The 22,944-nt window shown below is 38.5% G+C and overlaps 1 protein-coding gene across 3 annotated transcripts in view; it reads left to right on the forward strand.

Annotated features, from left to right (window-relative positions):
- Positions 1-22,944, forward strand: part of RABGAP1L (RAB GTPase activating protein 1 like) — a 262,600-nt gene that overhangs the window by 124,494 nt on the left and 115,162 nt on the right. For all 3 annotated transcript variants that reach the window (XM_064454431.1, XM_064454429.1, XM_064454430.1), the window contains exon 14: positions 22,174-22,287. In XM_064454431.1, the coding sequence (XP_064310501.1) occupies positions 22,174-22,287 (114 nt within the window). The remainder of the gene's footprint in view (positions 1-22,173; positions 22,288-22,944) is intronic.

Below are 22,944 nucleotides of genomic sequence, written 5' to 3' on the forward strand. Positions count from 1 at the left end.
AGAATCAAGCCCCAAACTATTTAATCAGAAAAAAAAAAAAAAAAAAAAAAAGCATGCCTTTTCCCCGAATTAACAGCATTATTTAGCAGTGCCAGACAGTAATTTTGTAGTCAACTTCATTGCAATCTATTTTGTGGTGGAATCAGGCAGTTATGCGCTGTGGTGGTCATGTGTGCTCACGGGGGTCACATTGTTCCAAGTGGTGGGTATTGCTTGAAAGACGTAAAACTAAAGGCATAGCAGTAATATGAAGCAGTTTCCCTTGGAAAATCTGAGCTGTCTGGGTTACACTGGAAGTGAAAATACGTTTTCTTGTCATTCTTGGCTCTTGAAACAGCACTAACAGGGTCTGTCCCCACTGTCTGTGCACTGGTCTGGTGATGAAGGACAGAACTGAGGGTCTGGGGAGGAGAGGGCAAACCCTTGTGTCACAACTTGCGCCAAATTCTTGATGCTGTCTCATTCAGGAAGTTCAATTTGGCTCCCCAGCTGGATTATTTTTGGCTACTGTGGTTGATATTTGAGGTTTATTTTTATCTATTAATAATTTCTATGAAACTGAAAGCAAGAATGGTGTCATTGTGAGGAACCGTGTCTGAATGTTACAGTAAGAAAAGTGCCTGCAGACTGTACACAGTATTATTAATTACACTTTTTAAGGTTCTCTTAGCATCATCCGATTTCTTTATAGTAACGAATATCCAACCAGCAGTTAATTACAGCGGTACCATTTTTTGTTCTTCACCTCATTATCTCCGCCTTGCACTCTGATTTTGCACGGCTGCCGGCTCCCCAGCCGCAGGCCTGGCAGCGCGGCGCGAGCGCAGCGCCAGCAGCGCCGGCGGCACAGGAATAGCATGGCAGATGGCAGCAGGCACTATTTATAGCTTCGGCCAAGCTGCCCGAGGTGAGCACTGCTGAAATAGTCTATCAGGATTGTTTTCAGCTATTAGGGGACTGAGAAGACGATTTTGGGGATGGGTGTATATATGTGTGTGTGTGTGAAGTCAGAATTTGCATTCCTCAGAAGCCAGCCTGGAAATGCGAAAGTCTCGCTTAGTATTGATTTCTGCATTTTCTACAAAGGGGAAGCTATTTTTCCCTCTTGATTTCTGCCCTGTCTTTACCAGTTGCCCCATGAACCTTCCAAATACAGCCTTCCTCACAGCTTTGTAGCACTGGACGTGGCTGGGCTGGAAGAATTTATTGTTCTGTGGAAGTTGTGCTGCCATGGCAACTCAGGCACACAGAATTTTAATTGCAAGGCACAATATATGTTTATGAAAATAATTAATAAAAATGCTAACAGGGATTTTTTTTAGTACATTAGCAGTATCTTTTGTACTGTGTTTCTCACTTGCTTTTTTGCACAAAAGGAATCCAGTGGGGCAGGGTTTTTAAAATTACTAATATTACTGTTTTCATCATGAAGTTTGGCTTTTTTTTTAAAAATCAGATCAGATGAAACTTTTTTTTTCCAGTGTTTAACCTAAGTGTGTACGGTTGATTTGGGGTTTGATGGCATTCGTATCAAAAGCTGTAAACAATATTTCATACCAAAGCAGTGGAACTTGTGCAACCAGATGCATGCAGTCCTGAAAATCCAGGCTTTGGGCTGATAGGAGTCTGTGAAAAGGAAGAATAAGGAGACATTATTTTAGTTTTATATTATGCAAGAAAACTTATCCTACCTTCCCGTTACAGTTGTGTTTTTGGTGTTGTGCAAGTGTTTGCCAGGTGCTCGGTCCGGCGCCTGTGCTGCTGTGCCAGTACAGCGTGCGACAGAACCTCCCTCTTCTCCCCTCAGTGCATCGTGCAGGACAGCCATGTTTTCATAGAATAACATAGAACTGGAGACACAGTGCTGTCGATAACTCGAAATGGAGGCGTAATGCACTGTGCGTAATCTGTGCGGGAGGTGAATTTTCTTACTTCATCTTATTGACAATTAAAGTCTGTTGTATGGTTTTATTTTTTTTTTTTTTGACTGCACACCATGCACTAATTCTGTCTTCTTGTGAGTAGTTAATATTGTTCGTTACGAAGTATTTTCTATTTTTGTTTAAAAAAATATAAAGGCAACCCAGTAAAAATACAAGCTTTTTAGTTTTGAATTGAATGCAGCACTTTCATAGTGATCTAGACGTAGTAAGTCTGTTTAGTTATTCCACGAGTTTTCCTTGTTTCTCTCTGACCCTCAAGCATGAAGATTTTAATGCTGTAGCTGCTAGTAAAATGAAATGTCATCTAACTCATTACCATGTTTTTTGCTGGGTATGTGCAATATATGAATTTAAATGCTAATGAGTGGAATTTTTTTTTAAGTGTTTTGCCTTATGAAGTTTATTTTAAAAATAACAAAACTGAACAAGACTTCTTCCTTTAAAGATTAATAGTATGTGATGCCAATTAAACTTTATATTGGGACAGGAAAGCCACCTACAATTCAATTATAGCTATATATTTCATCGTTTGCTACTAACTTTCTCAGCTGTTCACAAAATACTACCTCTATTACGATACATTGTGCATTTAATGTGCTGGCTTAATGATTTCATTGCTGTGTGATAGCTTTCAAATAGATGGGAAAACAAAAATACATTCTGCTCGTTAAAGGGTTGTGTATCAAGTTCAACTTCATTAGTTTTGATTAGGACTGAGTCGGTGCCATCTGTGCTGCCAGTATTGTACATCTTTCACAGAAGAGATGAGAGATTTGAAATCCAGTTCTCTCATGGTGTATTGCCCTCTTACTTTGTGTGGTATCATGCAAAATTAAGTTGGATAGATTCCATTTCTTTGTAGCTGAGCTTTTTATTTTTGGCTTCAGTTACCTGGCAGTGGAGTCTATGGGCCAAGTTTTGATCTAATGTGCCTGACTGGTAAATTTTTTTAAAAGCTTCAAATATGTTGGTTTCAATGCATTTTCAAAATTAAGAAATACTGCAGTTTGTTGTCACTACATTTAGAAATACGTTAGAAATACCATTGTCTGAGAGAATACTGAAATACATGTAAAGCTATTTAAAGAAAGAAAATCAAGCAGTATTGATTGCTAGAGATGCAGACAACTTTATTGAGTGAAGTGCTAACTAGTGAAAGAATCTGAGTTGTTACAGGCAGCACTCGGTGGAGGTAGGAGGCATTTAAAATTTGTTACCAAATTTTAATATATGTAATCAGCTGCCAAGAGGCAGGCCAACCCGATCTCTTCATTGTTTACAGATGGCCACTCCTACAGTGCTTCATAAGATGGAATTCTTTAGATTTATTTTTTTAGGTGATAGGAGTGAAGTGACAGATGAACACAGGTAATCTGGGAGATTCTGTGTCATACCTACTAATGAATCGTAGCTGGTCCTGCCTGAGCTCTCATTTCAGGAAGCAACTTCTGTGCTAAGTGTTCTTTCCAGTACTTCCAGTTGCAAAGGGTCTTTAAACTTTGTCCTACATGAAATATTATGTGGCACAGAACTGCTGCTTTTTCAAAAGCTGATAGAGAGTTCCTTGATAGCTTAAGCTGATCTAAATTGGGGCGGCTGCAGTCCTGACCTCTCGCCTGCCCTGCTGACCGTTCTTACCTCCTCTGCTTTTTCACTGCCACTGGAGCAGCCAGGAAGAGCCATCAGGGAGCTGACCTGGATGGAAACTAATGATATATTTTCCTCTGGGGAGCTGTGGCCTAGATTAGTTCGGTGTATGATCAGATAAGTGCTGGTACTGGCTTAAGGGAATGTATGTGGAGATGCATAGCCAAAGGGAGGAGGAGCACAAGGCTGTGGCAGCCTTAAGCCACATAGAGTGTGATTGCTACGTGCTACAGAACTATGATACAGTTTTTTAGAAGTGGATGGCTAATTGAGGCAGAGGTTAACTTGCCCTTTGACTTGAAGTGATGCTCAGTATGTTTGATCACCTTAATTTCAAATAGGATTAAGATTTCTTTTTAAGGTTAAATTGCTATTGCTTGGTCTCACAAAATTAGTTCTGAAATAGGAAACCCACTTCTACAAGTTATTGACCCTAGTTTTTGTGAGTGCCTGTGCAGGTTAGAGGTGCATACTTTTCCATAATGACAATTATATCACTATAAATGAAGAGATTAGTTTTCATTGTTCCTGTTGCACACGCCCCTTGAGGTCTTGAAAAAATTGAGTGGTTTTGCTCACAAAAAGTAACAACAGAACCTGGGCAGGATCTTTAGTGACTTCAGTCATCCCTTGGTGCTCTCTCTAGTGTTTAGAATCTCTTGAAATGTAAGTTTTAGACAACTGCTGGATTCAAAGAATGCTGTTAGTTCCATTTTATTTTGGCTAGCTGGAATAAATACCTTACTTGACTTTCTCCCTTTCTCTTTGAAGTTATGGGTGGTAACTGCTGTGCAGTCTCATGTGCTCACAGTGCTCAAGTTGTAATTGTTGCCTGGCTGTTTGTAAGAGATTATCTCCTTTCCCTGGGAGCCAGCTGTAAAATAAGTAGTATGCCTAACGAAGCATGAAAAAGTGTTGGCCTACAAATTAACAGTTAAATACTTCAGGGTTTGGCAGTTTGTTTGTGGGTTTTTTTGGTTGGTTTTTGTTTGTGGGTTTTTTTTTTCCCAAAGATCCAGAAATACATGCTTGTCTTCTCAAAAAACAACTAGCAACATCATTGACTTGTCTCTGGGTAATCCATTAGGAAATAACCGTGAAAAGTACCTTTGAAAAATGCATTTACCTTGCACCTGCAGTGAGAATATTGCACTTCAGTCTGTATTTAAAGTGCGTGTTCAGTGTACGTTGAATGTAAAATTTTTGTGTCAGTTATCAATTTTGTATTATTTCATGAAGATAGAGACCTCTACCAGTTTCAAACACTGTGCCTGGTTTACTCCTTCACCCCATGATCATCAGTGCCAGTGATGAGTGGGAATGTTACCCTAACCCATACCAGCATAGTTTGTGAGCGTTTTCTTCCTTATTTTTCTTCAGAGGTTTCCTAATACTGTTTATTTCTCTCTTGCAAGGTTCCTCCTATCATTCCGTCAATTATTGGTAAAGTCTGCTCTTGGAGCATTTGTCCATAATGAATAATTTCAAAGACAAATAAAAGACCCCTCTGCAAATTTAATGTATTGCCCTTTTGTACTGTGTTATATTGCTTTCTTGGATTGGTGCACTGGGGAAAAAGCTAAAGCAAAAGCTATTTTGTTTGAAGTTTTATGTATATTTCTTCTATGAAGCTACAATACGTGCCATATCTAGGATGACTAAGAATGATAGGCGATTGTGTGGTTTGCAAATGGAATGACAAATACTTCTTTTCAGTTAGTATTTTATATATTAGTATTTTGGTTGTATATGTTAAAGGACATAAAAGCAAGAGAGGGTAGATCAGGAAGAATTACAAGAAATTCTGTGCTTAGAAGTAAAAAAGCCTATTTTAATAAATAATCTGAAAAGGGAATACTTTATTTTGATAATGTGCCTTTTTACTTTATAAATTATGATTGACTTATTTTCACTGCAAAGAATAATAGTTTTTCACAAATGCCATTGCAATCTAAAATGTGGATTGATTAACTATATGATGGACCTGAGAATTAGGGACAATCAGTGCCATCAGATTGCAGTCCTTTTTCTTATTAAAAAAAGTTTTGATTCGTGGCTGTATCGTGGTGGGTTGTTTTTCTTTCTTTGTAGCCCAATCTAAAATGAGCTTCATGGAAGAAGGGGTGATCCTTAGGTCAGCTGGGAAATACACTGAGTTAACATGTCTCCTGGTCATCACGAACATGCAAGTTTTGTGTGTGTTATCAGAGGAAAGGTGGAAACACCACCCACCCTCTTCTGGGATTGAGTCATCTTTGAGGCTGAAACCAGAAGTATTAAATTTGGCGTGTAGCCTTTCTTTTCTTTTTCCTCACTGCTTTGATTTGTGACGAGCTCTTTAAACAGGAGAGTATATGAAGGTAACTTAAAAATTACAATCATGATACATTAGATTTGATAGATCCCTGAGTTTAAAACCTGGAACCTTACCTTCCCCACACTCCGCCCTGTCCCCATCACTTAAATTTCCCTTTTTTTTTGATTTCTAGCTGGCACTGCTTCTCAGATTGGGCAGAACTTTTAGGTCATTTTGCTTTGAACCAGCACATTTAGCTGCAGGAAAACTGTAGAGATGATTTTAAAATCTGTCTTTAGGCTGAACTTCTATATTTTGTGTTTTTTCCTATGACACAAAGCTGAACTAAAAATAGCGGGCTGTGAACTTTAATGTAGTTAACTGCTGATTGAGCCACTGTCACACTGCATGTTTTTAAGACCAACAATGTGCAGAGAGATTTAATGTGGTTAAAAAAAGTGAGATAAAAGCTTTTTCAATTATAAAACTAATATTATCTGTTAAATGAATAGCTCCCTACCTTACTCTGAGACATATATTGTAATTTGTTTATTTAAAATTTCATTATTAATAGGATACCGTACTTTTCTGATAGCTTTGCAAGAAATTACATGTCAAATCAAATACTTTTGCAATCTTTGGAGATAAAATATTTTCCGATGAAGAGAAAACTTGGGAAAATGGTAGCTGTCATGTAGAAGAGCACTAAGCAGAATCGAAGAGTGAGAGGCTCCAGGTGTTTCCTGGACACACATTTCTGTTTTGCCTATAAATAGCAATCTGTGTTTATGCTTACTGATTCTTTGCAGAAAAAGCTGCAGGTACTTAATGGAAAAATTTGGACCATATTCTGTTTAGAATCAGATCTGGTTTTATATATTTATAGTGTTTTCCATCTTTTAAATTCTATCTTGACAGACATTTATATAGTGGGATGTTAATCTTTTCCCTCTGCTTAATCTCTCCATGAGAGCTTGTAACCCACTTTTCTGTAACAGCAAATTTCATTTTCTGTCTTGATCTTGAGAAGGTGAAAGTGCTGGTAAGACTCAATATTGCTAACGCCCTGATCAACATTTGTTCTGCCTGTTAAGATATTTAATCTGTTTTTTGTAAGAATAAAGTCATTTAGATGGAATGCTGGATCAGGTGCACCTGTCTCTTGGATCGTGGTTATAAAGCAGTTTGGGGAGTTTTACAATGCCAAAATCCACATTAAGAATGTTCACCATAATGCTGCCCATGGTAGTTAACACGTCCCAAAAGAAATGTGCCAGTTTTAATTTTTACGTCTAAACAGGGTTGTATGTGTGTGTTCCACTGAGCTGGTCCTTCAGCTGGCAGAAATGTCGGCCTGTACTGTAAGCATGTGCGGGCTATGTGCCCTCAAATAGCTTTCTGTGGCTTGGAGGCCTCTGAACTGCACTGAAGATATTAGGAGGTGTAAGGTCGGAGGGGTAAGTAGAGGTGTGAGGGTTGTATCTTTGAAGTTTTAGAATAGAATGGAATAGGGTAGTTCTGTTGGAAGAGACCTGCAAAAATCATCTAGTCCAACTGCCTGAATACTTCAGGGCTGACCAAAAGTTAAAGCATATTATTAAGGGCATTGTCTGAATGCCCTTTTAACCATCAAAAGCATTAGGTACCTGTGTGAGGCAGCAAAATGAGATGCCATTCACAGTAGATTCTGCAGCTTTATCATCCTTCTGCTTCAAAGATCAGGTTTTATTACAATAATGTGGTGGGACAGCTGTGTTACAGTTGTTATGACTTATTACAGTTGTTTGTTTTTTTCCCATTTTTTTCCCACTGTTTCCTATATACATAAACTAAAGTTTCAGCAACTGCAGGCAGCACATGCAGTCTTCAGTAAGCCAATATTAAATGTGAAACCTCTTGACTGAGGAGAGATTTATTCCTCCACTGAACTTAACTGCTCTGCAGGTTTTGCCTGACCTGAAGTGAAGGTGCTTCCAAAGTCAGGTTTAGCCAATCTGACATAATCCATGTGAGAATAGTCCAGATTTCGCAGGCGTGGTACCTAGGGTTGTTTGTTGTTTGTGTCTAAGTTTAGATGCACATCATAGTTTAAGCAAAGGGTTTCAGCTGTCCTGTTTGCTGGTACTTCTTTTTTTGACATTAACTTGTTTACATTTGTCAGGAATAAGAACTTTTGTAAAATGGTTTTGTCCTTATAGTTTAGTCCTTACTTTGCCATTGGGGAAAGAATGTATTTGAGGAGCACGTGATGTTGTCTGGGACTTATTTAATCCTCTGACCATGCTATGTGCTCCTTGGAAGTGATGATATACACATTCTTATAAACCTATATGCATTTAGTTTTAAAACAGTACTAAATACTCGTTTACAGAAGAAGAGCACAATAAATTGCTTTTTACCTTCGAGATTGAACTTTCCATGTTGAACCCTCTAAAACTTGGATGGATCTCATTTTTATGAGTCAAATAATCTGAAGTAATGTAGGCTATTAGTCTGTAAACCCTAGGCTAAAGGCTACTAAGTATTCCAGAAAGAACACCCTCTGAAAACAGGGAAAATAAAAAATGTACAACTCATAAATATTACCTATGTGGAAATATGGATGTTACATATAAATGAATGGAAATGGATGTATAGATGAATGTGTGATGTATCAGCAATGTAGATTCAGAAGTAGTAAGAGGCTATCTTTATTTGCAGTAATATCTGATATGCATTTATACACTTTTAAGTAGATCTTTCAATTAAGATTTTCTTCAACTTGCAAGTTAACAATTGTACGTGGTGGTGAAAGTGGCAAATATACTATTAAAACACTGTAGGTTAAGCATCAGTGAGCTAAGGTCAAAGAGATAAGGAATTGCTCAAATGAGACCTGAAAGTGTCTATTAAGAAACACAATGGTGAAGTATAATGCAGGATACAGTAATGCTTGTCGGAAAGAGTAATGAAAATAAGACTATTTGTTATCTGTATTCTTTTCGGTAATACCTGTAAGTATCCAGATGAGAGAAAGTATTGCAGTGCATGCAATGTTTTCTTCAATCTTGCTTTCTAGCTGCAATAATTAAGTACAAGTGAGCAGCAGAATCCAAAAAAGCCAATATCCACTTAAATAAGTCCAAAGTAGATAAAGAACTTTAAGAAGTTTAAATTTTAATCTACATCAGCTATATATTGTAGGAGTTCAAGAATTCTTGAAGCAGTAGGATTGTTTTAATACCCTAGTATACATTTTCATATATATTATTTATATATAATATACATTTAGAAATTGTATGAGGTGCGACTGAAGTCACTTGGTTTGTTCAGCCTGGGGAAGAGGAGGCTGAGGGGAGACCTCATGGCAGTCTACGGCCTCCTCACAAGGGGAGGAGGAGGGGCAGGCGCTGATCTCTTCTCTCTGGTGACCAGTGATAGGACCCGAGGGAATGGCAGGAGGATGTGCCAGGGGAGGTTTGGGTTGGATATTAGGAAAAGGTTCTTCACCCGGAGGGCGGTGGAGCACTGGAACAGGCTCCCCAGGGAGGCAGTCATGGCACCAAGCCTGATGCTATTCAAGAAGCACTTGGACAACGCCCTCAGACACATGGTGTGAATTTGGGGTTGTCCTGTGCAGGGGGAGGATTTGGACATGATGATCCTTGTGGGTCCTTCCAACTCAGGACATTCTATGATTCTATAATACTCAAAAAGGAAAAAAAACATTTTCACCTATCTAATAACGATAACTAGATTTTGTGAAGTTCCATAGCCTGCACAGCATAAAACTAATTTGGATTTTCTTTCAAGCTGATTTTCTTCAATTTAAAAGAAGATAGGATGTTTGATTTATAACTTCCTTTTATGAGTCAGTGAGAACTGAACACAATCTATCTGGTACTTCTCACTTGTCTCCCATCCGTTATCTTGTTTTATTTCTTCTTGGTCCTCTCCATTTCACCACCTCTTCTTGTCTTCATTTCTGTGCGTTCTATTTAATTCTGTTTCCCACTCTCCCACTTTAGATTTTTCTGCCCTGTATTTCAGGCCCTCCGTGCTGCTCTTTGTCCACTGACTCTTTTTTACAGTCAGTGTCTGATAGAACTTTTTTCCTATTTTGCCTTTGACCAGTCTGTTGTAATCACATTTGTAAAGTACTTGATGTCATTTAACCACAGAGCTGGAGCCTCTTCTTCACCTCAGGCAAATATACATATAATAGTGTAACAAAATTTCATTAAAAGTATTTTGTCTGGAAAGCCAAGAGGAAAGAAAGGAGGAGGAAAATCTAAATCAAGGTTACCCCTTCACTGTAACCTTGTCTCTGTATGTTATCCTTCACTCTACAGCAAAAATGTGCTTGCAGTTGCGAAACTCTGGGGGATGCCTTTGCAGATAGCAGCTTAACTTGATCTGTCTTGATTTATGAGGAGTCATTTTTTTTGGCAATTTTGAGAAGGCCTCAGAAGTCCCAAGTACCTTCCTTTCCAGCCAGACCTGCTGAGCCCTGTGGGAGGTGTCTTTTGTGTCTTTCCAGTTTTCTGTCATACCTGATTACGGGATGCCCATTTTGTTACTTCTTTTGCCAATATCTTTTTAGATGTTCTTGGAGGTGAAAAGGATATGGTGACAGGGAAATTACTAAGTCAGTTTAATTTTCTGTGGTTTTTTTGGAGGTGGGGTTTGGGTTTTTGATAGACTTTGCAGCAGAACTTGTGTGAGAATTAACTGTCTGTGTAAACAACCTTATTTAAAAAATGAGGAAGTTATTTTCTTTGTGTTAAATGTAATGAACCAGTAACATGGTAAACAAACACTCCACATTATAAAATTGAAAACTATTTTAAGAAAATGCACTTGACCTCAATCCACCTGCCGGGTTTTTCTTGTGGGGTGGGTGTTTGAACTTCACCAGTTCAGCATTACTTAAATGTTACATAGTTACTGGCTTTTAATGCAGACCTTAACATAACTGAGTAATATAACCGAGCCATGTTATGACTGCAAACGCATGGAAGGTGCTTCTGTAGCATTAAAAAAAAGTGCTGTCTCACGGTATTTTTTCAGTAATATCCTTTATATGAAGGGATTAACATCTCTTTGTGGTTTGTTTTCATTTTATCATTATAACTTTATTCTATTCTTCCATGCCAGAGGGTTTATACTGAACTGAGTTAATTGCACCTTATGGTGATGGAAGTAGCGGTTTTCCTGTGTCTCATCGTTATTCCTTTTTTCTTATGGGATGGGAGATTGTCAGTTTTCCTACTTGTATTAGCATTTCCTACTTGCATTAGCATAAATGTCAGAGGTGCCAAGAAGGGCAGTGTTGGTTCACTTAGAATTAGCACGTTTAAACAGATTCACTTTTGTCATGGATAATGTACACATAGACATTGACGGAATTTTTGTTCCTATGTTACTTCTGAAAATGAAGAGTTTCAGTAAGAGATTGTTGTGAAGCAACGGTATTATCTGCAAACTCAGATAACCTCCCGATCATAATCAGAATAATGGAATAACTAAATTAAATAAGAGGTGGACACAGGCTTCCTTGGTTTCTTCCAAGGAGAATGAAAAGCTGAAATACCCCTGAAATCTGCGTACTTCTATACAGTGCCTATATAAAGTGCTTGAAACATGTACATCTATACACTACGCAGTGTATAGAAAACTGATAACATTCAAAACTACATTAGGGTTATTTTTGTGCTGTCTTTGCACTCTCTGGTCTTTATGGTTATGACCCATGTGTGTCCAGATAAATACTTTCTAATGTCAGTAATGTATTGATCTGATTCTTAGGAGGCACTGAATCAAAAGTGAATTTTAGTTTTCAAACAATAGGAATAAACTAGATCAATATACAAAGGCAAAAATTGAGCTGCTTCTGATGATCCACAGCCCCATAGGTCGCAATGACATGCAGTGCTCTACAGCCCTTTGTCATAGGCAGCAGCTATGCTGCTGTGTCTCAGCCAGGAAGAGCGGGACTTCAGGGCTTATGCTGAATTAAGAAATCTCCGTAGCCTGAAAATGCTGGTTTTGCTTGAGAATTAGGGACGCAGTTAGAATGAGCTAGCTGACATGGTAGGTTCTAGCACCCTATAAACTGACTGACTGGAATGCAGCTTTGCAGAAAAGGGTCTGGTGGTCTGGAGGACACCAAGCTGAACAGGAGACAGGCTTGGGCCCTTGCTGCATAGAAAGCCAATGGTATCATCCTCCTGCACTAGGAGGATGGTTGCCAGCAGGTCGAGGGAGGTGGTCCGTCTCCTCTGCTCAGCACTTATGAGGCCACACCTGGAGTACTGGGTCCAGTTCTGGGCTCCCCAGAATGAGAGAGACGTGGACATACTGAAGAGGTCCAGTGAAAGGCCAATGAGAAGGTGAAGGGTCTGGAGCATCTCTTCGATGAGGAAAGATTGAGAGAACTGGGACTGTTCAGCCTGGAGCAGAGAAGGCTCAGGGGGATGTTATCAATTTGTATAAATACCTTAAGGGAGGCTGTAAAGAAAGCAGAGCCAGGTCTTCTCAGTGGTGCCCAGTGACAGAAGCAGAGGCAGTGGGCACACAGGAGGATCCATCTGAACATAAGGAGAAACGTTTTTGCTGTGAGGGTGACTAAGCACTGGCACAGGTTACCCAGGGAGGTTGTGGAGTCTTCACCATTAGAGACATTCAAAAGCCGTCTGGACATGGTCCTGGGCAACCAACTCTAGATAGTCCTGCTTGAGCAGGCAGGTTGGACCAGATGACCTCCAGAGGTCCCTTCCCACCTCAAACATTTGTGATTCTCTTCCTTCCAGTATTTTTCCTCATTATTTCATCTAAAATTGTATTAAAGACTTCTATTAATAAGCTCAGATATTGACAACTCATTATCAGCCTAGGCAGTGTCTGCTTAAACCTACTTTTATCTATATGTAGTACTGTTAGGAGGTGAAAGTCCCTTTCTGCTGCATTCCCTCTCCTTGTAACTGGGAGAAGATTTGAGGAAAGGGTTAAAGGAGATCTGTAGACTCCCTGTATCAGCATCTCTAAATTGCTTATGTCTACGATTCATCTTTCAGCAAATTCCACATTCACAGTACATGCCACCTGTAGTGGCAGCGGTTGCTCATCAGAGACCTGGCTGACTGCAGTTTCAGCAGCTGTCTTCAATGTCTCATACACTCTGAAGGATCCAGCGAGGAAATGTACATTGTGTTGTCCAAATTGGAGATGAATAGAAGTTTTAAAAATAAATTTATTTAAAAATCAGCAACAAAATACAATAAAACTTTATGGACAATTATATACTTAGAACTTTTAGAACTTACGGAACTTTTCCTCTTAGTACAACGTTGTGGCATCTCCGTAATTACTTCTGTGTTAGGTATAAAAGTGCTTGACACATTAATTGCTTATTTGTGTATATTATCACTCTAGATTTACCAGTGAAGGACTTGATGCTCAGAAATAATACACGCTATTTGGTGTATCCACAATTGAGTCAGAGTCTGACAGAGGCAGGAATGAAAACCATGTGCTTGTATTTCTGTCCTCGTCCCTGACCGTCTGGCTAGCCTTCATCTTCTGCAATGTGCTGTTCCCTGAAGCTGGAGTAAAGACCTTTAAGATCTTGTCAAAAAGTGATTTTTATCTTATATGCTCTCAAAGGGCCAGAATCTTTGGTCTTAGAGTCTGATGTCAATGCTGAGTGACACAAAGGGCTATCAAGTCAACAAAACCACCAGATTTTGGATTTCTTACGTAAAGAATAGAGAAGATTACTCTATAATTAATAGTTCTGGAAGATAAGTGGTTCAAAAAAATACATGCTTCCAAATAACAGGGTGCCTTCACAGTAAAGAAAATGTAAAAGCAGTGTCGTCATAGCAAGTACTAAAATGAAAGCATCCAGGATATCAAATGGTTGCTTGAATTATGTAACTGTTGTCAAGGAGTGGATCTGGGAGGTAACTGAGTTGGTGTTTTTTACTTACTGTAAGCATTACAGCTGACCAGAGGTCTTGATGAAGTATTTCTGTCTGGATTATTGGAAGAAGAAGAAATGAGGGACAGACGTTTCCTTTTTGAAGAAATAGTCTGCGCACTTCAACAACTACAAGCTTAAGAAGCTTTTTAAAATCAATGTATTGGCAAATCTTTATCTGCATAGTGCTTCAAGGCATTTCCTCCTAGTTAAAAATCAGCATCACCGAAGCAGATAAAATTCCTTAATATTGCAGTATCTTCTCTTTTTATTAACATTTTCCCAGCAGCAAGCAATAGAGATGCTAAAGGTTAGGGTATGCTAGGAGACCTAGGTAGCTGTGAATTTTGTTACAATTTTTTCTTAGACTTGGAGTCACTCAGCTTGTAAAGGAAAAGTCAAGCAACTCTGAAAAGCAACACTTTCTTTAAAATCTTAAATGGTCCAGTTACATTGGTCATGTTATCTTTTGATTGCTAAAAGTGGGTTTAAATTAAGAATTCATAAAAATGTGTTGAAAGAAGCACTGACTAGATGGACATCTACTCAGTCAGTGATGCTTTTTAAAGATATTTTTTCAAGCAGTAACTGCATTTTTCTCTTTTATGCTTCTTGTAGTGTAGTAGGCTCTTGTTTAAAATGGAAGTAAGTTTTGTGGCACTGTCAGTTAAGGTAGGTAAATAGGAATCAAGTATTCAAATATGCCGACTTTTCCATTTTCTGTAAACAGTTTCACCTGAGTTTTCCACAGCCATCTGATATGGTGCAGTTAAGTATTGTTTGTTAGAAGCAGGCCTTACCTTTCTAGTTGCTTCTGGAAATTGCCCAATGATTTGGTGGTAGCATCAGAAATATTTGAATTTCAAATTACAGATTAATCCAAGAACATTTTCCCCAACCTTTACAAGTACAGTTGTGTCTCTAACAGAGGAGGCATAATCAGAAACCTGATCTAAAAATTAGCAAAGCAGAAGGAACTTGAACAAAATTAACTTGCTACTTGGATAAATCTGTGAGTTACCTTTTTACTTATCTGTTAATGAAATAGTGCCTATACACATTTCAGAAAAAAACAGTGAAATGATGACAATGGCTAATCGATGGCAAATTATGACATGGATAGCATGCCTTTTACTTGGTCTAATATATCTTCACGTCCTCTGGAGAGGCCCACCTTCCTAAGTAATAGCTATTAAAAACAAGAGTAAACCTAAGACAAAATCCAGCGCTTAAAATATTCTCTCTGACTTTTAACAAAAGAATACTGGATAGCATATGTGCTAAAGATCTGGTGACCCAGATAAAGCCCCAAGCATAATAAAATGGAAACTGAAATACTGTGATATCTACAAACAGATGTGCGTGGCCCTTCATGCCAACTATACATCATATGAAAAAAAAACCCCAAACCCCATCTGCTAGTGTACAGAGCGCCTTCTGTCTTGTGGGAGATCAGGGAGCTTTCAAGATAAGAGTTTAAGAGTAACTCTGAATTCACAGCATAGCATGCCAATGGCAAAAAATTGAGTCTGGTGCATTCAGAAGTTGATCTTTTGCCCAGTAGCACAAAAAGCATTTTTCTTTTGACAACATCTTTCAAAAAGGATATGGCAGAGTAAGGAGAATAAATTATGTATCAGTAACATACAGGAGAGGGAGGGTGTATAGAATAGGAGAGGGAGAAGGAAAACAAAACACGAAGGTAGTAAAGGTCGTGGATATTTTTTGTTTTTCAGAACAAGAGCGTGTACGCAGAATTGATCGTTTTGTGTCTGATCTAGTTCTGCTGTGATTTTTACAGAAAAATGTCATCTCGCCTGTTGCCGATTGATGGCTCAACCCTGTTAAGATCTGAGCTGTTTCTGCCTTACCTCTGTGACTGCTACAATATCACTTTCTTTTTTAATAGCTAACACACAGAATAATATTTACATAGGTATCTTTATGTTCTAGTACTACCTTTTTCTTCTGTGCAATCTTTAAGAATCTTGGAGCTGTCATTCTCTGTGGTCTGAGTCTACCTTGTCCAGCATCTTGTAGCTGAGAACTATCAGCACCGGCTTCTGGGAGGGTTAAAAACCTCATGCTGGGCAGTTGGTCAGTGTGTCCTCATCAGGGCTCCTTCTTCTCCCAGGTAGTTTTAAGATTGACATAAGGGTTGAAAGAAATATGACAGCCTTTCAGAATGAGCATCATTCTGCATTTCCTTGGTACTCATATGGGTAGTCATATAAATAATAGACCAGTTTGTAACAAGTACTTGGTCAATCCAGTCCCAGTGGTACTGCATCTAGAAGGATTAGGGTCCCAGCCCATAGCTTTTTAACAATTAGAGAATTGGGTACTTAGAAGTGATTGGTAATTTTGCATTCCTGGTCTAAAAAGGGACATGTTGTAGATGCTTTTCTGAGGATCTTGTCTTGGGAATTCTCAAAATTTGAGGTGTGAGCAGCTGCCCACTACCTTGTCAAACACAGCTTGAGAAAAACGGGAGATAATTTGATAAAAGAAGATGTCTACTTCCTTAGGCAGAGCTATATTAGTAATCCAAAATATTATGCTGATGGGAGGAGAGAGCCTTTGACACTAAATTTAGATCCAGGCTTGACCTGCCAGAAGCCCAGGACTGCTCAGATTTGAACTATCCATGTGGCCCCATGTCCAGCAGGACTGTTGTTTCTTTCTGCTTGTAGAAAGAGGTTTTGCCCAAGCAGATAAATACAGCTGATAGCCAAAATTTGACCAGTGTATTTACGGAACTAACCTAAATATTATGTTTACTTTCAATATCTTGATATGTAACTGTTAAGAAAAAGTCTCTAAAGAATCATCCCCTGCTTTTTTCTCAGTTTCTGTTTCTCTGTTAATTAGTCCTTTTTGAGTATTACATGCTCTCAGCTGCATTAAATCTGATGATGATTGAATGGAAATCTATTTATAGAAAAGAGCTGAACTACAAGGTATGTATTACAAAAATGCTATAGAAGAACTGAGCATAAGCCAAACATCTTTTGTTCAGTGTTTTTAAAAGGAAGAGCTATTGATTCCTCCCCACCACCCCCCCGTACTGATTGTTAAGGAACCTGGGATTTTCTTGGATCACACATTCTACTTGGAGGGTTATAATGTGAATGGAAAATGATGAGAGGAAAGGGGTTGATGATGTGTCTATATATATACGCTGGCACAACATGATCTCAGGTTTCACTGGAAGCATGAGTTGGGGAGGATGTCGTTAATAATAAGGGACAAAGCTACATGCCAGTTACACAGATAGTTTCAAACCCATACTGACCAACCTCATCTCTTTTGTAAATTTTGTATTTGCTGCCTATTTGTGATTGTGTTTTAGAGAATTTAGAGTTCTTATTCATATTCCTGTGTATGCATGTGTGGAACTGTACAGGACCACACAGAACTTTAAGGAGCAAAATAAGCGATGTGCAAAAAATCTGTTCCTCCAGCAAAATGCTTAGGGTACTGAAACAATGTCATAATGTCTAATAATGTGCACTCAGCAAGTCAAAATTTAAATGTACAGGTTTTCAGGATGAAGAGGTATGGATTAATTGAGGGTACCTCAAACTCCTGCTATCAGCAGGTGGTGTGTTTCCACTTCCCATGTCTCTGGCTAAACAAGAGTGATGAACACCTGCAGCAGCCTGGGGGTTTTTGCTTTCCATACAACACATAGGGAAGTTTCGATATCTAATCCAGAAGGAGCATGTCACCAGATTTCCAGGGCGTGGTAATTTTAGGTGCTTGAAGCCCATTCTGGATTTTTTCTTCTTCTTTTCATACTTTCCTTGGTACTTTGGATTCTGGCTATTTTAGCTAGTGAAGAGATGAAAAATGGGTGGGACAATTTGATGCAAAATCATCTGTGCAAACCTCGCCAGAGATGCAGACCCTTTAAATGGGTGCAGTCAGGTGAACATGTACTGAGCCTCCAGCACATCCAAATCACTTTGGTTTTGTATGTAAACATATGTGATAAAACCAAACTTGAAGGAGTTTAAGATTAGAGATAAGCCTTTGGAAGTTAAGTACAGTATGAAAATTGCCTACTCATATTCATAATGATATATTCTTGTCCACACACAGTTCTGTGGGCTTGGGTTGTCTTCTTCCCGGGATCTTTGCCTTGTTGTGTGCAGAAGGAACATTGCTTATCTAATGAGCAGCTTTTTTTTTTCTTTTTCTTTCTTGCCTCTTACTATTTTTCATTGTGTAACCTTGTGCATTACAATATACCATTCAGATCAGGATTTGAGGATGAAGTTGTTATTTTCCTCTTTGGCAATTCTGTAGGACTCATCGCTACAGTATTTCAGTGCTTCAGATGTTAATTGATTTTCATAACGCCCTACTGAGATGGGGAATTAGTATTAACCAGGGAAATAGAGCACAAGGAGATTGAGGTCAGAAGTACTGCTCTGTTTGAATGCCAGGTTTGAGACACCTGTGACCCGGTTTATTATTTTTTTAGTATTCACATAAAACTCTTTAATTCCTTTACTTGCAACTGCAAGTAATTCTGCATTTCTCCATATTGAGTCAGCAGCTGCAATACTGGCAGCTGTCTAGTAAGGAAAACTCAGGTGACCACTTGTGGAATTTTTTGCGTAAGTGATGCACCTGGTTTCACGTAAGTAATTTTGGGCAGAAGTGGGGAAAGGATCTGAGTCTCAACGCACAACATTAAGATGTTATGCCCCAAGAGGTTTTCCTTTTTTAATACATTCTTCCGGCTCATACCATACTCATCCTCCAGTTCTTGCAGCAAAGGAAGCAAGGCTCTACCTACAGGAGTCTCTTCTACTCCCTAATTGTAATTCATCACCAGAATGGGTACACTCATGACAACAAATGAGTAGAAGTCCTTTTTGGAGTGTGTGTGAAATGCTCTTAATTAAAAAACAATTCCTGATGTACATGCATAAAGATGTCCCTATATTTCTTAATTTTGAGTGCCTATGTACCTCTAATTTTCTTTTAACATTAATATAAACTGTTTTCTGTTCTCTTCCATATATCTTTGTCAGTCTGCCTTCTGGCATCAAACGTCCACATTCAGCAGCATCTTAATAGTTCAAAATGGCAGCAATGTCAGGGAGTCAGTATTCCAGTACAGCTATTCACAGCTGCAGAAGTTTAGCTGTTTAAAAATGAGACGACTCAAAGTAGAGAGCTCGTTCAGTGGGATGTCAGCTGTCATGTAGTTGACATATGAAGATAATTCTTTTCCTCAGTAGAATATTGTTTCTCTGAGTTGGCAGCACAGAAATGATTATTAGAAGCGAGAAAGATCATTAAAACTCTGAATGCTTTGATAGCCATCTCACCTTAGCTTTTCTTCATAAGAAATTAACTAATCATGACTTTCAGAAGAATAAAGATCTTCTGAAAGCCTGAATTAGGATAACTGTAAACTCATCTGCTGTGGTACTCCTGAGAACAGTGATCAACAAATTCTATCTGGAAAAAGATGGAAAGATAACCAAGATATTTTAAATATATTTTAAGAAGTAATTCTACACTGATCTCCACTCTAGACTAGTTTCTTGTTTCTCTTCGATTATGGGTTTACTGTATTTCAGATGGATGTTGTTATTTCAGAATGCATTAATTCTCCTGCCTTTCATGTCAGATTTTATTTTGGGTCCATTTAATTGTTTTCCTCTAGGTTTTTTAGAAGCATCTGTTGTTAATAATGCTGAATGAAGACTCTGCTTCAGGCTCCTTTTAACTCAGTAGAGGTGAATTTGCATTTGGGCCTTTACACAAATAGTTTTTGGTCCTACCTTGGCCATCTACCTTGTCAACTTCTATGTCCTCAATTATGTATTGACCTCTCAGTTCAGGAAAAGACAGAAATAGAGGGAAGTCAAACACAATCTCCCGGCTTGACAGAAAAGCGATGTATGTGCTGGATGTGGTGGCCTTCCCATAACTTTCTTTAAAATGCCTGGATCTTTTCAAATTTGCTGAAGAATTAACATAACAGATTTTTCATAATAGACTCAATAACTGCACGTAGATCTTAAATGCTGTTTAAGGCATTTCCTTACAATGTAACTAAAGTGTCAGCTCAGTCTGGGAGGAAGACTGCAATTATTTAGCCTCTCTTGTGTTTCAAACCCATGTAAATGAAAATACTCATTAAGGAAGGCTGATTAAAGAAATGCTTATTATTAAATTTTTATTATTATTTTGTGTTTTGTTGCATGTGACTTAGACTGTGTGGTTAGTTTTGGTCACTAATAGTTGCATGATGCTTCCATATCCTGAAAAGCATAATGGTAACCTGCTGAAAGCACAAAGGTGTGTTTATTTTCTCCAGCACTTCCAGTTATCATAATAAAAAGATCACCTCTTCTTATAAGCTTTCCTTTTCCTAGCACATAACAATATGCCTGGTATTTTCCAAAACACAGATTGTGTTATTGTCTTGTACTAAAGATGTTATTGTCAAGCAAAGGGAAAGCAGCAGTTGAGATCACTGAAAATTAGGACATCGTAAATAGGTAAATTCATGATGGCAAAGGTTCAGAGAACCTGTGAACTTCAAGGAGAGATTTGAGAGAGAAGGAGAAGGAAGGCTTCTGTGTGCAAGAACTGGAAGATTGTGCTAAGTGCAGAGAAGGATGTAGAAGAAAAATGAAGCCATAGTTTGATGTGGATGGTTGAGAGAATCAAAGGAAATGAGAAGACAAAAGAGAATAGAAGAAAATTAGACTCTTAAAAGGACCCACCTTTTTTTTTAACTTATCTGTGATACTCAAGTGAGTGCTGTTAGAAAACATTTAAATTTAAAGTGATGTTTATGCTTGTTGTGACTATAGCTAGTTTCTTAGCTGCCATCAAAGTGAATGGAGAAGCACAATGATGGGTTTTCATCTCTGAGGTGGCCTGATACAGCCCAGGGTGATGTCTTTGTGTGAACTGGTTATGGATGGGCCCAAAAGGAAACTGTAGTTGGGGATCGCTGTGGTCTTCTTGCTAAGCCCCCACAGGCAGCTGCATTACGGTATGGCATAGTCTCACCATAGAGGCTTTATAGGATTAGGAAACCACCTAAATTTGGGAGATTACCTGCTTGCTGACTCCAGCAGGTATAAAGAAGCTTTTTCTATGGAGAGTCCTGGATTACAAACTGCAAGTTGAGGGTTTAGACGCTTTTCTCTTACAGAGATATTTTGTTTTCAAGGTAAAAGTATTTATAAAGGATTTATTTTCTGATTCGCTGGTGCAGATCCCTTAGGATTACAAAGGTAGTAGAGGAAAGCAGCATTTGATATTTACCAACCTAAAGGTAATATCTCATACTGAGGGTAACTGGAACCTGAAGATAGCTGATTAACTGTTGTAGTTCCAGCTTTGACATTTTGATACCACTTTCTCATACACACAGTGGTATTTCTCAGGTCTGATTGCAATGATTTCCATCTTTTTATAGAAACGCAGTATCGTAAGCAATTGCTTCTTTATCTTCAGAGCTGGGTATGTCTAGGGAACAACTCAGTTGCCTAAACGTGGGCATTTTGTGTCATTTTAGCTGTCTTTGGATATGCAGATCACCCACATGGAGCTTGCAGAGATGATGCAGCACTTACAGCAGACTTGTATCCTTCTGCAGTAGCAGCTGCTTACCATGCAAGATTACCTTCGGGCTTCTAAAACGGCATTTGACACAAATGTTCAGGCACTTGTGCTCACCCCTGGTTGGTAGTCAATGTAAAAATGTAGTTGCGTCGGAGATGGCAGCAGGGAAAGAGATGGGATTTGTCTGAAAGTATAACATTTTCTGGTGGTACTTCTGTTTTTGTTCTTGTAAAGACCACTTAATGGTAAACTTTGAACATTTCTAAGTAACAGTTCTAATTTGTAACTAACACTCTTTTCATGACAGATTGATAAACATTTTAAATTAATACTTCTGAGCTTGCAAGAGAGAATCAGTCTAATTTTTTATTTTATTTTATTTTATTTTTTTAAAAACTCCAAGAGAAATACAGTAAGCATATGTTCTGTGGTAAAAATGCACCTTCAATTAAATAACTAGTCATTTCCTGTAAGTGTTAAAGTTGAACAGTAAGCCTGAAGGACAGAAAACATGCCACGTTGCTCTTGTTAAACTGTCAAATTATTACTGCATATGCGACTAGAGGATTTTCAGTTTCTTCTCAAAGCATTTTTAGAGGATGAGTCAGTAAAGCAGTTATCTAATGTATCCACGTTGACTGCACATATAATTTCATGTTCTGTTGTGTTTAATTACACTGTTACCGGGCTAATACTTCAGGATTTTTCTCTCTTTTTTACAGGATTCTGCTCAAGAAAGTGTCATTACACGAGATATTCATCGTACATTTCCAGCACATGATTATTTCAAAGATACAGAAGGAGACGGTCAGGAATCTCTTTACAAAATCTGTAAGGTACAGTCAGTACTCTGCATTTTAAAGTGTGTTCCATATTTTGCTATGACTCTGTTTTGCCCTGCTAACCCTGTTCTAATCCAAGTCACTAACCAATAAGGTTTTAAGGCTTTATTTAGATTGCATGTGGAGAGTGTAGCGTTTCTGCAGTACTTGATATCCTGAAGTACTTTTTATAACCTTGCATTTCATATGTCCTAAGATGCATATGAGAAGAGCGAGGCTTGAGCTAGCTTTACTAATGGGCAGTTTGATATCAGAGGTCTGCTTCAGCAGAAGCATGGTGTAGTGGAACTTTTTTTGCTCTTCTGGTAGAGAGGTTTGCAGAGGAAGGGAAAACCTCAGAGCAAGCTCTGCTATGAGGTTAAGCAAGAATGTCTGTAGACAAAATTATCTGGAAAACAAGTTAGATGACCTTTCCACAAGTGATGTGTATGTATAGCTTTTCACTCGTGGCTCTTAGATCACCTCTGATCAAAGAAAAATCTAATTTTTTCCAGCTTGCAGATGGGGAAGTTGAGGTATTAAATGAACAGAGTTGTCCAGCTTTTACAGACAGACTTTTGCTCAGGAGAGATCCAGAATGTGGAATACTGCAGCTAGGTAGGGAGTTCTGTGGCTGTCAGTTGCAGATTTTATTGTGTTTCTGGCAGGCCG

This window comes from Phalacrocorax carbo, chromosome 6 (assembly GCF_963921805.1).
Source record: "Phalacrocorax carbo chromosome 6, bPhaCar2.1, whole genome shotgun sequence".
Lineage (NCBI taxonomy): Eukaryota > Metazoa > Chordata > Aves > Suliformes > Phalacrocoracidae > Phalacrocorax > Phalacrocorax carbo.